At 36.7% G+C, this 20,620-nt stretch overlaps 1 protein-coding gene across 10 annotated transcripts in view; it reads left to right on the forward strand.

Moving 5' to 3' along the window:
• The window catches only part of CCDC102B (coiled-coil domain containing 102B), a 150,760-nt gene that overhangs the window by 127,788 nt on the left and 2,352 nt on the right, over positions 1 to 20,620 (forward strand). For 4 of the 10 annotated variants that reach the window (XR_009454112.1, XR_009454115.1, XR_009454116.1 and 1 more), the window contains 2 exons: positions 4,346 to 4,449; positions 8,538 to 8,659. The exons of 1 other annotated variant lie outside the window; for it this stretch is intronic. Coding sequence is in view for 3 of the 9 variants with exons in the window: in XM_059706344.1 (XP_059562327.1) it covers positions 4,346 to 4,449; positions 7,956 to 7,962 (111 nt within the window). In the remaining 6 variants the exon portion in view is untranslated. Of the gene's footprint in view, positions 1 to 4,345; positions 4,450 to 7,955; positions 8,510 to 8,537; positions 8,660 to 17,279; positions 17,345 to 18,795; positions 20,014 to 20,620 lie in introns of those variants that run through there. 5 more of the 10 variants (XM_059706345.1, XM_059706346.1, XR_009454114.1 and 2 more) reach the window with 4 other exon arrangements.

The raw sequence follows: 20,620 nt of genomic DNA on the forward strand, positions 1-20,620 counted from the left end.
ATTTTAATGTCTGCAGAATGTTCCATCAGAGTGATGGACTATAATTAAATAATACTTATAGTAACCATTTAGGTTAATTCGACTTTGTCATGATCATACTAAAAATAATTGTACAGGAAGAGCTTATATGTGTCTGATATTTTTTTATGATTTTTTTTCAGATATTTCAATACATGACGAATAAAAGGCCATGAATGTTAATTAAGACTTGTGATATGTACAACTCTACTCTACTTTTGACTATAATAAAATAACATCTACTTATTTTAAGTATTATACTCTATTCAAACTATAATGTATTTCATATAGTTCAACCAAAATATTCCTTAAATATGTAATAGTACCTGTCTGTGATGAAGTTTCCAAATAGTCATTATATATCCCATATAGTGTTCATATATTAAAATCCATAATGATAGAATTGAAGCTGAAACCTTATAAATTGAAGAAAAAGACAGTTATTCATAATTAGATCATATAGGAGCAGTCCTTGGAACTTACACTGTCATGCCAAATAAATATCTACTTGAAAAACCCACTTAAGAAGAAATATAAAAGTCTTTGAAGTAAATCAAATAAAATGGAGTGTGAAATGTCTAATAAATTATACTTCATTGAGAGACTTCAGGAATGACTTACAAAATGTAAAATGTACCATGTTCATAGACAAAAAAAAAAATTTCAAAATGGTATCAAATGTACTTAAGTTACAGAATGAAACTCCAAGCTAAATACAAATAGGGTTGTTCATGTGATTTACTAAGCTATTTTTAAAATTATGAAGAATCAAGGAAAAGAGCTGCTGGGAAAAAGGACCTTGGCCTGTGTTAAATCAGGATTTACAATGAAGGCTCTAGGAATTCAGTGTGAAAGATCAAATGTTAATCCCCACAGTAGAACATATAAGCAGACTTTATAGAAGAAACTTTATACATGGAATATATAAAATTTTAATATGACAGATTGATATGTCAGATCAATAGGGGAATAACTTATTCAATATATGTTCCTATTAAGATGTGTGTCTATATAGAAAAAATAAAATTGACATTTACCTTGTATATAAAAATTAACTGCAGCTTGATTCAGGACTTAAGTGACAAGTGGAAAACTATTAAATTTTAGTTGAAAATACAGATTATTTCTCTGAACTTTGATTAGGGAAGTATTTTTAACATTATTAAATACATTCCAACTATAAGATAAAATATTGATAAATTTTACTTAATAAAATAAGCATTCAAAGCGCTCTTAAATAAGTATAAAAATAAGTTATGAATTTCATATATACTTGGTGAAGATATTTGGAACACATAATTGACCAAAGGTTAGTGCCAAGACTGTAACATTAACGTGGACAAAAATTTTTTTTTAAAAGGAAAGCTCCTAGAAGAATGAGCAGAAGACCTAAATAGGCACAAAAGAAAAACACTAGGCAATTAAAATGTAGAGGTATCAAAAACCATTATTAATTAGGGATTGGCCAGAGTTTTAATATCTCACAACATTGAATGTTGGCAAAGCTGTGCTCAAACAGATCCCTTCTAATTGTCTTTGGAAGGCAAATTAGTGGAGAATTTTGGGCATTATCTTGTAAAATTAAACATCAACAAAGGATAACCTGGCAATTGTCCTCCTAGGTGTATCTCAAGAGAATTCTTTGCATCAGGATACATATGCAAGAATGTTCAGAGCAGCATAATGCTGCAAACAATCTAATACTCATGGACAGGAGGGTGGCATGATATCCTGGCTTATTCATGCAATATTATAATGTAGTAGAGGCCTGATGCACGAAGATTCGTGCAAGAATAGGCCTTCCTTTCCCTGGCTACTGGCACTGCCTTTGCTCCAGCCAGAGCCACCTTTCCGCCTTCACTCCCCATTGCTTCAGCCTGGAGCCCTGTTTCCACCTTCGTTCCAACCAGTAGCCGCCTTCAACCTTCCCGTAATGCCCAGAGGCCTGGAGTGGCCAGGGAGGAATGCCTGCGTCATCCCCATGGCAACAACACACGCGTCCTGGCCCAGCTGCTGCCATCTTTGTCGCATCAATTTGCATGTTCCCTCCTTATTGGCTGTGGGCGCCGCCATCTTTGTTGCAAAGTGATGGTCAGTTTGCATATTCCATCTTTATTAGGATAACAGACAACAAACTACATTGAGATGCCAATATAGATGTCTTAGCAATCAAATTTAAATAACAAGTGTCAGAAGATTACATATAGTATGATACCCACAATACCCATTTTTTTATGTTTAAGTAAAAAAACATAAAAAACAATACATTTAAAAATATATATTTGCCCCAATATACTATCTTCTATACTAACAAAAGGGTGATATGCTAATTAGGCCGGACATCTTCTGGACATCCTTCCGGACAAAGTCACAGTGGGGGCCAAGGCAGAGGTGGTTAGGGGGTGATCAGGCTGGTAGGGGAGCAGTTAGGGGTGATCAGGCAGACAGGCAGAGGGAGTTAGGGGCATCAGGCCATCAGGCAGAGTGGTTAGGGGTGATCAGGCAGGCAGGCATGCAGGCTAGTGGTTAGGAGCCAGCAGTCCCAGATTGTGAGAGGGATGTCCAACTGCCGGTTTAGGCCTGATCCTAGGAGTCAGACATCACCCGAGGGGTCCTGGATTGGAGAGGGTGCAGGCCGGGCTGAGGGGAACCCCCCATGCATTAATTTCATGCACCGGGCCTCTAGCCTATAATAATAAAATTGTAATAAGCTAATTAGACCAGACGTCCTTCCAGATGAAGCCAGGGAAGCCCAGGTCCCAGGTGCTAGAGGAAAGCCAGTACTGGCAGCCGGGGGAAAGAAGGCCTACTCTTGCACAAATTTTGTGCATCAAGCCTCTAGTACTATACATATATACACATACCAACACACTTGGAATATACTAGGTGTATCGGTTAATAATGGAGGATTTTGTAATCAAAGAAAACACAATAATTTCAAGAGAAACATCAAAAGTGCTTTATTCAAAGTAATGTCCATCGCCAGCTACACATTTCCCCGTCTTTCAGGTAATCTGTGGATACCGTCCCAGATGGTGCGTTATCATGAAGCAAAGTTACGTTGCCATGTCTTCTGGCACATTTTGGTCATTTCACAATCAAAGAGTGGTTCAAATTGATTATTTGTTGTCGGTAGTGATCAGTATTAATGATTTCACCTGCTTTTAGAAACTCATAATACACCACACCTTCCTGATCCCACCAAACGCAGAGCATTGTCTTCTTTCCGAAGAGATTTGGCCTTGCAATCGATGTTGATGGTTGACCTGGATCAACCCATAATTTTGTCCATTTGGGATTCTCAAATTAAATTCACGTTTCATCACCAGTCACAATTCGATGGAAAACAGACTTTCTTTCATGCTGTTGAAGCAACATTTTACTGATAACTTTTCGGTTTTCCATTTGTCTTCCGTTCAGTTGGTGTGGCACCCATTTTCCTTCCTTTAAAATCTTTCCCTTTGCTTCTAAACAATCGGACATTGTTTCCTGAGCAACATTTAATCTTTCTGCAAGTTGTTTTTGAGTTTGACACGCAACTTCATCCAATAATGCTTGTAATTGTTGGTCTTCAAACTTTTTTGGACGTTCTTTGTCTTTCACATCAAAATCATCACTTTTAAAGCGCTTAAACCAGCGTTCACAAGTATCTTGAGATGGAGCATGTTCACCATAAGCTTCCCGAAGTATACAATAACTTTTTCTTCAAAATAAAGTAATGAATTAAAACTTTCCACAAATCCTCTTTTTTTTGGCACAGAACTCGACATGTGTAAGCATAAAAATATCTATGATGTTAACACCTTCAGCAAATTTGACATATGAAGTTTTGAAGCTTGTTGTTAACACAATAGCATACATATCAAATCACATATATATCAACATATGTGTAACTCCATCTATTGAAAAAAATCGGCATTATTAACTGGTAAACCTAGTATATACAGATGGATAAACACACATATGCTATGCTTAAATATATATCAATACACACATAAATACATATGTATATTAATACAATATCTTCTCAAAATCATGACAATAACCACAAGTTTTGAGACAGTGACTCAGGTAGAGGAGCAATGGGGTGCGGGGGAGGCAGTGCCTGGATAGAAAAGATGTCAAATATTCTAGAGTCTGTGTAGATGTTTATTTTATTATTGAATATATGCATTAATTATATTTTTGAAAAATGCATATTTCCATCTATTCATGCATATGTACAAAAGAAACTTATGAATGATACTGTAACATGCAAAAAATTGAGAAATCCTTTTAAAAACAAGTTCTATCATTTTAAGTCAAGCATTTTCTACTTTGCTTTCAGCTTGATGACGTCCTGAATCAGATCCATAAGCTCCAGAAATCTCTGGATGAACAGAAAGAAGTCAATGAAAACTTGGAAACTGAACTCAGGCACTTACAGAACAGGTAATTATTTCACAAAATGTGTTCAATTCAAGTTTGGGACCTTAGAAAAGAAACTCTTGGTATCTTTTTTTAAATCCTTCTCTTAAATATCAATAACACTATTTTCATTAACAAGAAATATTAATGAAAGAAGTTTACAATCAATACCTGAATCAACAGACATCTAGCTCTATTTTTTGTAATAGATGTCGAATATCATAGTAAAGACAACTTGAATATTCAAAAACAACTCCAGTTCTAAATGTTATAGACTTTCTGAAAGGCAGTAGGAGCTTCCAGAATACATTTCACAGAAAACAGAATTATAATATCTGCAAGAAAAATTAACTTGTAAGCCATACAGTTTGCTGGGTAGTTGATAAAAGAATCAGTGTATTAAGTGAAAGTAATGGTTTTGAGTAACTGATAGATTTGTGTAAATGTGTGTTTTATCTGAGTGACTGAGGTGACATTGAGAAATGTTTTCACCCTAGAGAGGTAACAATGAATGTGGTATAATTCTTGATACAAAGCAAATGTGGGCAGCGGTGTCAAACAATATGATTTGTATTATAAGGAAACTGAAAGGACAAGGCAAGATTTGCACTCAAATTTATACAAATATTCTCAGGAAAGTAAGAGATTGCCTGTGATTGAAGCTTAGATAAAGCCACAAGCAGTCTAGGCAACGAAGAAGGCTTTTGACTTTTTTCTGGGTAGACATTTGCAGCAAAACCACAGAAAAGCCCACAGCATTGGACAGTAGTATCTTGGTATAAATCAGGCTGAAATAAAGCTGTGATTTCCCTCTGAGTTAAATGAACAAAGCCAACTATAAAATTGTACTTAGAGGAATAGTTCTTAAAGATCTTTGGATATAGTGTGGAATACTGCTTCTTATTTAAATTTAGATTTTAAGATAAAGCAATTTACATTAGAAAGGCACTATATAAACTTACATCTAGCTATCTGCAAATGGAGCCAACTTGTAAAATTTAATTCAGTTAAAAATATACCTGGTCTTCCTCAACACCCCCCTCCCCATTAATTAGTGGAAGAAATGAAAACCTACTAATTGATTAATGAATAAAGCTTACTTTATATGAGAAATAAACTTGTCTCTTTCTAAAAGGCTCATCATTCACTGAGCCTTTCCTATTGCCCCTGTTTCTTTCTATGACTTGGAGGAAGGTCTGAAGAATAGGAATCAGAAGACTGGGGGCAAATAGACCAGCTGCTGGCCTTTCACTCGTCTCTGAGTGTGCACTGCTGAATGTGTTTGCTAGTCTGTATGGTAATGCCTCGTCTATGTTCCGATGATGAAATGTGAGCTCGCTTATTATTGCTTAATATTTCTTTTGCTGAACTGGCTCCATCTAGACTGTTTCCAGTGGAGCCTCAGTTGTCTCCCATCCCATCCCCTACAAAGCAACTGACTGAGGGATACACCCAGCTAGAACCTTCAGTGTGGACCCTGGGAGGGGCCCTCCTCTCAGCCACAAATGAGAACCGAGATCAGCTTTGAGAAGCTAAATGCACATTCCTCTACCTGATCATGCTTCTTTGCTTTTCGGTGGCTATGCCACACGTTGGTGTGGGCAGTGAAATGCATCTTCCTCCCAAGATACCAAATACAGGTGAAAAAGAAGTCTCTCGCTATATCTAGCCTTCAATACCTGACTTGCCCATCTCTAGACATAAAGGGGGCCCACAAAAGACCCTGAATAGTCAAAGCAACTTTGAGAAAAGAGGAACAAAGTTGGAGTTATCACACTACCTGATATAAAACTATACTGCAAGGCTGTAGTAATCAAAACAGCATGGTACTAGCATAAAAGCAGATAAATCAAGGGAACAGAATAGAGAGTCCACTAGTAAACCCTCATTTGTATGGTCAATTAAACTATGACAGAGGAGACAAGAATATACAATGGGATAAAGACAGTCTCTTTAATAAATGGTGTTGAGAAAACTGGGCAGATACATAGAAAAAAAATGAAAAGTACCAGTTTCTTACATTATATACAAGCATAAACTCAAAATTGATTGGACTAAAATGAAAAGTCCAAAACCATAGAACTCCTAGAAGAAGACATAGGCAGTAAGCTCTTTGACATCACTTACAGAAACATTTTTGGATATGTCTCCATAGGCAAGGGAAACAAAAGAAAAAATAAAAGGAACAACATCACTAAAAAGTTTTCACACAGTGAAGGAAACCAACAAAGGAAAAGACAAACTACTGACTGGAAGAAGATAGTTGCCAGTAATACATCTGAAAAGGTGTTAATATTCAAAATATATAAGGAAATCATACAACTTAATACCAAAAAGACAAACAATCTAGTTAAAAATTGGGCAGAGGACCTGAACAGACATACTCCAAAAATAGATGCACAAATGGCCAATAGACATATGAAAAGATGCTCAACATCACTGATCATCAGGGAACTTATACTTTATATTGAATCTAAAAAAATATTGCAATAGGTAAATTGAATATTTTATGTAAAATGTGAAGCAATATACACAGGAAATAATTTGCCTTTGGTTATTCTCATGTTTTTAATACCTATCTTATGACATGACTTTTACAGAGGTTAAAAAAATATATTCAAGAAAGGAGCTGTTAGACGGTGGATTTTAAATCAGGCTGTTGAAAATATGGTCTTGTCTCCACATCTCAAGAGGAACTGTTACACAGACTTTGAAGATGAGTGCAGAGCTAACATATGCATTGTGCACATTTCACTCCAAAATGCAAAGGCCTTCCTTCAGTGCCCTGGCCTGGCCCTAGCCTATTTCTAGGAACAGAAATGGGATTGAGATGGGAAACAAAATAATCTCCAAAGCATTCTTGCCTTGGTTGGTGCACAGCTCTCCTCACTGTGGATGAACGTTGGGCACATCACACCAGATGGGGTGGAAAGCTTGAGAATGATTATTTTTTATTTTAATACGTTTTTATCTGTTAACAGACCCATTTCTAAATCATTGCCTATTTTTATTTACTTCCATATTTGTCTCTGTGCCCATCATTTCCTTCATACTACTTTTATTACTCGGTAAATTAATTCCAAATGAACAATGGTATGTCATAAACTAATTGGGAGTGAATTCCTACTTAGGCATAGCCCTGTCATCTTGGAATTTCTATTTTCCAACATTCCTAAATTCCTTGCCTTTATATTTTGTGCTTAAATACCTGATATGTTACTCAAAATTTAATAAAATAACATTATTCATAGTAAAAAAATTTTAGTCCTTCAGTTTTAATTTAAGCTTTTTCTTGTTTTATTTAAAATCATCTTTGTGTTTTATAGTGCCATATTTTTAGAGCTCTGCAGCTGTTGAGTAAATATTTATTTTTATTCTGATTTTTTTCTTGTTTCTTCCCAATTACAATGTTCTTATTTGTTGGTTTCAACCTTTACTATTCTCATTCTCTGGCTTCACACAGGATGGATAAACGCTCTTGGGTGAACTTCAGCTTTCTCTGAGACTGTCATCTCTTGCTTCATTTCTAGGCCATGATTTCTACTGGGATTGTGGGAAACTATTTTCTTCTTCTCAGAAGCTTTGTCTCCCAAACAGCCTCAGAATTCAGCAGTGTTTTGGGAAAGCTGGCCTTCAGGTCTTGAATTTGTCATTCCAGTTCCCTGTGGTCCCTGCAGTAGCGCTCATTTCCTCTCCCAGCCCCACCCAAACAGCGGTCTGTGCCTGAGTCAAGCCATCATAGAACTGGCATCTTCTCCAGGAAAATCATAGAAAATGACTGGTGGCCATCAGCTCATATCCAAATGGTTCTCTCATCTCTGCAGTTTTAGTCCATCTAGTTCTGTTGCACCTACATGTTTCAAAAATATGATATTGCAATTTGGCCATTTATTTTCTAGTGGTTGGCAGTAGCCTTGTCCTGGGGTAAGCTATTTTTTTCTTATTTTGAAGCAGAGAGCCCATCAATTGAATTTAAAATTATATGATGCCACTTTTTTTTAAGTTACAAAATGTAGTTTTCATATTCTGATTTCATCCTCATAGGATTATTCGGTCTACTGATCTAAGTAGGAGTGTGCAATGTCATTTTTTATTTTTTTTTGTTCCCTTAGTAGCTATTTATTGGAAGATATTAGAGTCCCTCAGCTGTAGAAAACCAGATGGTTGTGGAATACTCAACAGTTGCTGCTGCAACCGTGTATTGTGTAGCAGATACTGGAAACTTCTTATACTGGTGAGTGGCAGGGAGAAAGCTCTCTGCTCTCGGTCCCTATCTACTCAAGTTCTACTTCTCTCCCCACCATGGAGACTTCAATCCAGGCAACCGACCAACACCACGCCCTTAAATTCACCAGATGCTCAGGATCAGTAGGGCAGTTTTGGAATAAAATGTGTGAGGCACACACCGTTTCCGTAAGGCATTCACAGGTGGTTGAGCTAGGACCTGTTAGGGGAACCAATATCCCCCACAAAGCAGGACTACATCTTTTCCCATAAAATCTGCCCCGTCCATCAACATGTGGTCACTCCCTGGCTATCACTCCAATGATTCTGATAGAAATTAAAATATGAGAAGCCCTCTTGGAGTCGCCCATGTGTGCCCACAATGCTATATTAATTATTACAGAGACGGGGTCTGAGGAGGAGGAGAGCAAAAGTAGGGTAGGGGCCAGGGGCAACAGAGGGTCTGTGCTCAAATTGCCCTCTCCCATATTTCCAGATTCACTCCTGGGCCTCTTTTATACAGAGCATAAATGGGTGTTAGTTTGAGTCAATCTGAGAGTTTTGTCTTTGAGAAAAGGGTTTAAAATATTTTAAAAAGTGTCATAAATAAAAAATTAGTAAGCTTTCTATTCTTCCTTGCCTGCGTATGTTTAATGTTGTCTGTTCTTTGTTCTTCTCTAAAGCTTACACTGTGCAGGGCTTACTGCTTCCAGTTTCTCCTCTACAACTCGCTTTGGGAGCTTAAGACTGATTTTCTTTCTACTAAGAGTCATTTCAGTTATTTTTAAATTGTTGAATTTCTTAATGGCATCTCTGTAATTAAGGTTAGGAATACAATTACATTTTAAATATCCTGCAGATCAAGAATTGTTCATCTTTATATTTGCCTTTGTTCTTCTTGCCCTTCTAAAAATACACAGGTAAAAGTTGGAGATAAAAATGTATAATTTTAAGTAAATTTTGTTCTATCCTGACTTTGTTGATAATTGTCAATGCTTTAGATTTCAATCAGTGATTAATCATTTTTGATCATCATAAATGGTCAACGCACACCACAATTTCCATATTATTGAATTCCTAAATGGATGACACCGTTGAGGGGGGAGGGTAGTTCCTTGAGTACATTTAAACTTCTAGTGAGGGTCATAATCCCGGTTCATATTTATTAATTTATATAGTGAGAATTAGACTCAAATTAGTATTTTTTTACCATAAAAACTTTTTATTGAATGTATTGGGGCGACACTGTTTTGCAAAGCCATAATGAAACCCGTGTACAGTTGAAAGCATCATCTGCACACTGCGTCATGCACCCATCACCGCAAGCAAATCTCATTCCACCCCCTTCACCCCCGGTGCCTTACATTCTCTCCAAGCATTTTAAACATTTAGTTTTTCCCCCCTTTGAATTATGAAAGAGCTTTTCAAGTTTGTTAAATTTTAATTGCTACTAGTACTCTGATTTAAGACTTTAAAAATCTATTTTATGGGCTTTCTTTTATCTCTCCTATAATGCCTCATGCCTCCATCATAAAGGCCATTTCATGTTGTACCTTGTGGGAGATGCCTAACGGAATTGAACATGCATTCAATTTCAAAATTTGAGTTTTCTTAGAATGTTTATTCTGACTTCCATTAACTGTTTTGATTATTTATTTAAATTTTCTTATATGAAGAGACATATATTCAGGTTAAATTACCTTCATTTAATAAATTAATTTTCTAAAACTGTTGTAGAATTCATAACTTGTGGTCCTAATGGAATAGAGCAAACATGACTAGCTCAAACTTACAACAGAAATGAGTTACCTTGACAATTTAGACAGTGAGTCATAGGCACTAGGAATAAGAATAAAATTTGTTCCAGCTGTTGATTTCAAGCAATGAGAACCATAGCAATTTGGCAGTTAGTCACATTTGAAATGCTCTGACACCTTCCTATTAAAATACCTATTACACATTGAAAAATCTTAAAACGTTTCAGCAGCAGTGGAAAATCATACGCTGTAATTTTTTGGTTGGGAGAGAGCATAGCATTTATGTCAGGAGGCATCAGGACCTGTCTGCCCACCTCAAGCATGATCTGGTCTTTGGTTATCCTTCTTTCTAGTTCTGGTCCACATATTAGTATGTCCCTATTTTGTCCTACTTTAATTTCTCTTGATCCTTTATTTCAGAGGAGTGTGCATTTGGTTGGCAGTTTAAATCACTAAATGAATGGTTTCCTCTTTCCACCTTTGCTCTCTATCATTTCCTGCCAAATTCTCCCTTCTTGTTCCAACAGGAACTCTTGGCAAGGAAGAAAAAGAATATGAACTACTTCAGGATATATAGCAAAGATAATCGACTTTAGACCTAGGTGTTAAAAAGGCTTTCTGCTTGGCCTGATGGTGGTATGCTTTATACCACAATTTCTATACTATTTTGTAATCCAAGTTCAGTACTTTGTCTCACCTAGCCACAAATTTATAAAGTTATGCAAAGATAGGTCACTGCTAACATGTTTCTTTATGGTCTAAAATTGTGCTGCAGTAGTTTTAGGTCATTTAAATGTCACTTGGAATATAATACAATCATTGCCAATATAGAATGATTAATAAAACACTGTAATAAATTCTATTAAAAATACAGAAAATATGTTTAGTGGGCAAAATAATTGCTTGTCCCTAAAACTTTCCTTGTGGCTTCTACAGATGATTACATAATCAGATTTGCATTACTAAGAATATTAAGTGTTCTCTAAAAATGAGCTGACCCACTCTCTATTCTACTCAGTCTCCAGTATTGAAAATTAAATTCTCAAACATGACTAGGTAACAGAAATATAATGTGAGCCAGATATTAGCCATGTAAAAAAAGAAATTGATGAAAATAACTGTAATAATAAAGTATATTTAGTCCAACATATTATCAATATGCAATAAATATAAAAAATGAGATAAGCAAATAAATGGAAAGATATTCTATGTGCATGAATTAGACAAAATAATTGTTAAAATATCCATATAACCCGAAGCAAGCTACAGATTCAATGCAACTCGTGTCAAAATTCTAGTAGCATTTTTCACACAAATAGAAAAAACAAACCCTAAAATTTTAAGTAATCATAAAAGGCTCTGAATAGCCAACAAATCTGCAATTACATACGCTCTGATTTTAAACTATATTACAAAGCTATTATAATTAAAACAGTATGGTGTTGGCAAAAAAAAGACACACAGATCAATGCAACAGAAATAAACCCACACATATATGGTCAATTAATTTAAAACAAAGGAACCAAAAATGTGTAATGAGAAAAAATGTCTCTTCAATAAATAGTGTTGGGAAAACTGGGCCTGCAAAAGAATGAAAAGAGACCACTAAAATGAACTCAAAATGACTGAAAGGTTGGAATATAATTCCTAAAACCATAAAACTAGGAGAAAATATAGGTAGTAACTCCTAGACATTGGTCTTGATGATATTTAGGATCTGATTTCTAAAGCAAAGGCAACAATAGCAAAAATAAAGAAGTGTGGCTACATCAAACTAAAAATTTTCTGCACAGCAAAAAGTATCAACAAAAGAAAAGCCAACCTACTACTAAATGGAAAAATATTTGAAAGTGTTATATATAATAAGGTTTAATATCCAAAATATGTAAAGTGAATATATAACTCAATAGCAAAAATATTCTAAACAATCCAACTTAAAAATGGGCAGAAGATCTGAATAGACAATTTTCCAAAGAAGACATACAGATGGCCAACAGACACATGAAAAGATGCTGAACGTAACTAATCTTCAGGAAAAATACAGAATGAGCTATCACCTCACACTAGTTAGAATGGTAATTATCAAGAGGACAATAAATAAATTTCGGTGAGAATGTGGAAAAAAGGGGAACCCTTACACACTATTGGTGAGAATGTAAATTGGTGCAGCCACTATGGAAAAAGAGTACCAACAATCCTCAAAATTTTAAAGTACAGTAGAACTACCATATGATCCAGCAATTTTATTTCTGGGTATTTATCCAAAGGAACAAAACACTAATTTGAAAAGATATCTGCCACCCTATGTTCACAGCAGCATTATTGATAATGGCCAAGACAGGGAAAACCTAAATGCATATGATGGAATGATGGGATAAATATAAATATTTAGCCACAAAAAATATAAAATCTTGCCTTTTGTAATGACATGGATGAACTTTAAGGGCATTTTGCTATGTGAAATAAGTCAGAGAAGACCAATACCATATGATGTCATTTACATGTGGACTTTAAAAAAAAAAAAAAAGACAAGCTCATGGTTGCCAGAGGAGGGGGATGGTTAGTTGAGGGTGGATGAAATGGGTGAAGGAGATCAAAAATTACCAACTTCCACTTATAAAGGGAATAAGTCCTGGGATGTGATGTACATCATGGTAACTATAGTTAATAATGCTATGTTGTATACCTGAAAGCTGCTAACAGAAAATCTTAAAAGTTCTCATCACAAGAAAAAAATAAATTTTTATAACTGTGTGTGATGACAGATGTGAACTAGAATGTGGTGATCACTATGCAATACATACAAATATTGAACCATCTGTATACTGCACTGTATACTCACTACCCAAAGTCTAGTCTCCTTCTGTCATCATATATGTTCCTTTATAATTATTACTAGAGGCCCAGTGCATGGATTCGTGCACTAGTGGGGTCACTTGGCCTGGCCTCTGGGGATTGGGCTGAAACCAGCTTTCTGACATCCTTGGAACAGTCCCGGATTGCAAGAGGGCGGTTCTCGGGTGATGCACCCGGAATCAGGCTCCCTCCTCTCTGGTTCTGGGTGTGTTACCTGAGAACCGCAGCTGCCAAGTCACCACAGCTCAGCAGCTCCTGTGTTGAGTGTCTGCTCCCTGGTGGTTATTGTGCATCATAGCTACTTGTCACATGGTCACTTAGGCATATATCTACACCAATAAAAGAGAAAGATTCAAATTGACCATAACCCTGACACCCTTCCTATTGGCTAATCAGGGTGATATGCAAATTAACTGCCAACCAAGATGGCGGCTGGCAGCCAGGCAGCTGAAGTGAAAAGGAAGCTTGCTTCCTCCAGTGATGGAGGAAGCCAAGGTTGCCCGCCTGCCACTGCCAGCCTCTGAGCTGCAGTCTAAGAAACAATGTTGCAATTATAGAAGCTAAACAAGCTCCAGATACTTGCTTTCAGCCAGCTTCAGCCTCAGAGCTTAGAGCAGCAGTGATGGCAACAGTGTTTCAATTATAGAAGCCAAACAAACTCCAGATACCTGCTTTCAGCAGCCGAGGACTCAGGCTGGAGCTGGCCTCAGAGCTAAAGCCAGCTCTCAGCTCCATTGACAGCCATAGAAAGTAAATAAATCCCAGAATAAAAAAAGAAAGAAAAAAAGGAGAGGCTGGGAGCTTCAGTCACCTGCCAGCCTGAAAACGGCCCTCTGCCCCTCACCCAGACTAGCCAGGCACCCCAGTGGGGACCCCCACCCTGAAGGGGGTGTGACCAGCTGCAAACAGCCATCATCCCCTCATCCAGGCTGGCCAGGCACCCAAGCGGGACCCCCACCCTGATCCAGGACACCCTTCAGGGCAAACCAGCCGGCCCCCACCCATGCACCAGGCCTCTATCCTATATAGTAAAAGGGTAATATGCAAACTGACCCTAACAGCAGAAGGACTGAGAATGACTGGTCACTATGACACACACTGACCACCAGGGGGCAGACGCTCAATGCAGGAGCTACCCTCTGGTGCTCAGGGTGCTCTCACATGGGAGGAGCTCTGCTCAGCCACAAGCCAGGCTGATGGCTGCCAGTAAAGCGGTGGTGGTGGGAGCCTCTCCTGCCTCCGCAGCAGCGCTAAGGATGTCCGACTGCAGTTTAGGCCTGCTCCCCGCTGGCAAGTGAACATCCCCTTAGGGCTGCCAGAGGGATGTCTGATTGCCATCTTAGGCCTAATCCCCTGGGGAGCGGGCCTAAGCCAGCAGGTGGTCATCCCCTGAGGGGTCCCAGACTGCAAGAGGGCACAGGCCAGGCTAAGGGACCCCCCCTCCCCCAAGTGCACAAATTTTTGTGCACCGGGCCTCTAGTATATATATAATTTTGGCTTTGCCTGGACCACTTAAAATGGTCATTTTCTACATCAAGTCTCAAGTTAAAAATATCCACCATTGTTCTCCTATGCTTTGTCTTTAGTGCCCACCCTCTAAAATTTGATCATGTAAATCAATTCTCAGATTACTTATATGGGAAAATATCACTCATAACAGTGTTCTGTTTTGTCATTACTAGTGACTTTCTGGAATGTCTATTTTCTGAATAAGAGAAATATATTGTGTGAAAAAGCAATTTATGCATGTTAATAGCACTTTACATTGTTTACAAATCTTAAATGCCAAATTTGCATTTAAATTTGAGTGATTCAAATTTAAGCAAATTCAGTAAGTTATACTATGAATCATCAAGTTTAGAAATACCTTAAAATTTCTGATTTGCAAGGAAATATGCCATCTTTTGCGGATTAATATTATTGGTGCATCCCTCTTAAAAATTTCCATCATTCCGTGGATTTTCAATCATTAGAGGCATTTGTGAAATAGTATCTCCTGAAAATTCTTCTCTGTACAAAGAATATTATCAAATTTATTTCCTAATTTATAATCAAAGCTATATAAGCACATATTTTATAGAATCAACTATTCCTAGAAGGTGTGTTGACATAAGAGCATTTTCTACTATTGGCATATTACTTGCTTCTTTTCATCCAAGCTCTAACTGATATGGTTTTCACCTCCACTGTTTACATTATTTATTGATTTCCTGCTATAGAAGATAATTTGCTGGTAATTCACTCTTTCTTCTTCACCAGGCATGTACATTTTCTTCCCTGAATATCACACCCTCCTCTCAATACAGTTTCACTAAAAATTTGTTTATTTCAATATCCAGGGTTTAGATTACTATGACTATATATTAAGGCAGACTTGAGTCATGTACTCAGCTATGACTGGTTTTCTTTCCAATACAACTTGCATTTCTGATCTTGCCTTTTCATTGCCCTGTTTCTCATGCAGAAAGACCAGTGCTGCCTGTCTGGCTCTATTTCTCTCTGCAGCATTTTGAACAATTCCTCCAGGGTTAGTGTGGTCTCAGTTCATGTGCTTTTTCTTCTCTTAAAATTCATAGCATAGTCCAGTGCTTTCAACTGTGTTTTTATACATTCCACTCCATTTTGATAATTGTTTAAAGCAGTTGGATAAGTCCTCTACCTAGCTATCTTGTCTATTTGAGAAACTATTACATTTTTGACATTCTATTTCAGCCATTCCCTAATGAATTAGAAAATTTAATATCCTCTTAACTTTATACCTTCTTTCCTGCTCCTATTCTGGTCTAGATTACCATTATCTCTCCCCTGGGATTCTTACTTAACTCCTATCTCCAGTTACTTCCAGGGCATGGCCTACGTGAAAGAGGTGTTGTAGAAACCCAATTTATATTATGTTACTTTCCAGGTGAAAACTTTTTAATAGCTTCTCATTAACTTTAGAATAAATATTTGACTGCTTACAATGACCTATAAAACTTGGGATGATGTAAGCCTACTAAATGGGTTTCTATGCTCTTCTCTGTTCCTTCTTTATGCTTCAGCAGCATTGATATTTGCTTTTAATTTCCTGAAACTGCAAAGCTCTACCCATAGCGCTACTTTGGCACCATTCATCTTTATGGCCATGAATGACATCATGCTCATCCTTCCCCCCTGACTTCTCTTATTTTAGGTGACAGCTTACATGTTACTTCCTTAGTGGGCATTCCCAGATACCATAGAACTTCACCCTAAATCTCACAGTACCTGATCTTTTTATTCATGTCATATACCGAAATATGACCTTCTGCATGCATACAGGCACATGCTTTTGTCTAACATTCAAATTTCTACCACATGTAAGCCTCTTGAGGACAGCGATCATGTCTTTGTATATTTGTTTTATTTATCTTTCTATGCCTTCTACATGGTCTGTGGTAATGTAATAGGGCCTAAACAAATATTTATTAAATTTATGAATAAAGGAATTTTTAAAAATCAGCATTTGAAGGCTTCATAGAGAATCAAAATTTTCAGAATCTTAGAGAACTAGTACTGGAAGAAGCCATAAAGATTAACAATCTCCTCATCACATCCTTGTAAAATCCCTTTGATAGCCTTACCTGCACTTAAATCATTCCTGTTAGGGAGTTCACTATACCATATGGAATTCTATGATTTTCAGACACTTCCTATTATGGAAAAATCTCTTTCTTACATTGAATTGTTTTACTTATAATCTTATAGCAACAGTTCTCTCATTAGTCCAAAATAATTCTAAAACAATTACACATACATCTTCTTTCCTTTTGTGATATCTTCTGAAATGAAACCACTCAAAGTCACAATTGAAAATGAAAACTATTCTTCATTTCATTGAATGTTAAAGAATGGCATTTCATTTGGAAATGCTGTATCATCACTGGAATTCTTTAAGCTATACAGGGTGGGGCAAAAGTAGGTTTATAGCTGTGAGTACACAAAACACAGAGTTTATTCTTGTATTATTTACTAATTATTATATTATTTTCCATACAGACAACTGTAAACCTACTTTTGCCCCACCCTGTATATTGGATTGATTTCATTATTCCTGTGCACAGGTAATGACCCATATTTGAATTTACTGCAAATAAGAAATTTTTATTTCAGCCAAGTGAAAATAATATACATTAAAAAAACAAATTTATATGAAGTCTCCTATTTTAGCTAATCTTAGCAAAAATTAAATCTTTGGGTATATATATATATATATATATATATATATATATATATAGTATATATGCATTAGAGTAAATGCAGTAACTGTTTTGAATGAGAAGATTCATATGTAACATGGAAAATCCAGTTACCCAGGTTAGCTGTATGTGTGTGTGGTTTAGAGTCATATCTATATTTTATATCACAGAACTATAATGTAATCAAAAGAGAAAATATGTTTGAAACCATTTAAGAAATATGTAAGTGAAATGTTCTCCTACTCCCCACTGTAATCATGAACACTTTTAAAGAGCTAGTATACAGTTTTTCAAATAAAATGCATCACCACTTATAGACAGTTGCTTTCTTTTATATGCATGAAACAATCTGCAAAGTTGCATTATTCTGTTGTGGTTCTTTGGTCTCTATTTCTGAATCATTATCACCACTCTTCTTAGGGATGTAGATGTTTGCTTACACAGTGACCCACTTTCTCTTAGTTATTCTTTGGGACTATATTAGACACTTCTAAAATTGCATTAGATTTTATGGGTCACTCATACCATTAAATGAATTATTGTTTCAGCACAATAAATTACATTTTCCAAACTGCTGCCTATATAGAGCATCATTAATCTAGGAAAATTGAATGTTTGGTGCTGTAATTACATATCTGATCCTTTCAATATTCTGGCTAAATAAAAAATATAAACCAAATGTGATATAATGGTGTTTTAGACATTACACTGACATCTAATAAGAAAAAAAGTTATCAAAATGATAACAAGTGTTGGCAAGGATTTGGAGAAAATGGGAACCCTTGTGCACTATCTGTGGGATTGCTAATTGGTACAGTCATTGTGGTAAATAGTATAGAGATTCCTCAAAAAATTAAAAATGGAACCACCAAATGACCCAACAATTCCACTTCTGGGTATCTATCTGAAGAAAATGAAAATATTGATAATTTAAGAGACACGCCTAATAAAATAGAAACTCTGAGTTGAAAGGTGAGGAAGCTAATAATCTGTGTCCTGTGTTATCAATCTATTATAATAAAAGCATAATATGCAAATCAACTGAACGGCCATCTGGATGTCCTTCCAGATGACCTTCCGGACAAAGCCGGGGCTGCAGCCGTGGGATCGAGGCAGCTGCCCCAGCTGCGAGGAAAGGATTGAGGCAGCTACTGCAGCTGCAAAAACCTACTCTTGCATGAATTTCATGCATCAGGCCTCTAGTAGTCTCATAAAAAGATACCTTTATTTCCACTGCTATTAAGGCATTAACCTACTTCTATCATATGGCATTCATGAAATAAACAAATTTGTAATTGGCACCTATTCTGTTGCAGATGCTGTATTCTGCTGGAAACAGATTAGACAGACAAACATGGTCATGATGCTTGGGTGTGATTCAGTGTGTGTGTGTGGGGGGGGGGTGGGCAGAGGAGTAAAAATAGATGAAAATGTTACTAAATTGCATTTTGAATGCTCAACAAAGAAAAAAACCCACAGGAAATGTCAGGATGCTGCATAAACAATAGTGGGCTATTTGGGGCTATTTTATGGTTTACATTTTTGGTAATAATACATAGACTATCATGGCTAAAAACTATAGTTTAACCAAGACATCTAAAGAGCTCCAAAAAGCTTCAAAAAATCCCTTCCCAGGATCTTGGTTTGGAAATGGGGAAGTTTTCACATGCAAATAATTTGATAAATGCAGACCACTCACTCAGATCACCCTTGTCTCACTGCCAATCTTGTTTTCCTCCATGAATCCCTTAGCTTAATGGAAGGCCACGCCCCAATTACATCCATAGTTTTCAACCTCTCTTAAATTTAATATAGTGTATTTCTTCCCCTCTGTTTCCTTACTTTGTGCTTCTGTTATTGCCAAAACATTTCACTGCTTTTCATTGTTAAATCTTGTCCATGCCATGCACAGTTTATGTCCTACTCCAAGTGATCATTGAAGGGAGATTGCTGAGGACACATAGAGCTGGAGGCTCACCTGATTCTTGTTGACTCACTGCTTTCTGATTTCTTCCAGGCATCGCCTCAGAGCCACCTGGACTTGTGGTGATATACTTCTATCATTCTGACTTAATTTTGCTTATGGGAAATTATGCAAGTGCAGGAGCTCTATGCCCTTTAACTGAAATAATTATTTTTCAAATCCCCTGAAAGCAGTTACATAATTCAAGAGAAGCAAAACATTCATTCCAGGACTAGTAAAATGTTCATCACAAAATTTTTTTTTGAAAAGTGATGTTTTTTACTTAACATGCTTCTTCTTCTGTAAAGAAAAATATAGTGTTTATGTTCAGAATAATGAAGCAAGAAAATATTCCAGACACTTATATACTATGCTGGACAAGATAAAGATGTTTTATTTCTGTCCTTAACTACATTATTGCAGTTAGACATTCTGACAGCTTTTTATTATGGGTGGGAATCTGCTCAGGTCTTTTCATTTCTTCAGAAGACAAGCTCCCTATCTGTAAGGAAATTACTTTGTCATAACTGAGCCTACAGAAGCTGTTTTCAGGGAGGGAGAGGGAGAAAGAGAAGGAGGGAGGCACGGAGGGAGGGAGAGAGAGAGAGAGAAAGAACACTAGAGAAATCTTCCAGTTCAAACCAGAGGAAACAGCTTGTGGATGTCCTATTAGAACATAGGATCTCATTGTTAATGTTTATGAACTCAGCCTTCCAGAATCACTTGTGTTACTACTGAGCCCTTTTCCAGTTTTATTTTCTTGGTCTAAAATATATAACCTTAACATCAGAAAAACTTAAAACATTTTACCATTTCTTATATCAAAACGTGCTGTTTACTTGGAGTGTTAAAAAATCTAGTGGCGCCGAAACCGGTTTGGCTCAGTGGATAGAGCGTCGGCCTGCAGACTGAAAGGTCCCGGGTTCGATTCCGGTCAAGGGCATGTACCTGGGTTGCGTACACATCCCCAGTGGGAGATGTGCAGGAGGCAGCTGATCGATGTTTCTCTCTCATCGATGTTTCTAACTCTCTATTTCTCTCCCTTCCTCTCTGTAAAAAATGTGCAGGAGGCAGCTGATCGATGTTTCTCTCTCATCGATGTTTCTAACTCTCTATTTCTCTCCCTTCCTCTCTGTAAAAAATCAATAAAATATATTTTAAAAAAAATCTAGTGGCAA

This window comes from Myotis daubentonii, chromosome 8 (genome assembly GCF_963259705.1).
Source record: "Myotis daubentonii chromosome 8, mMyoDau2.1, whole genome shotgun sequence".
NCBI classification, from domain to species: Eukaryota; Metazoa; Chordata; class Mammalia; order Chiroptera; family Vespertilionidae; genus Myotis; species Myotis daubentonii.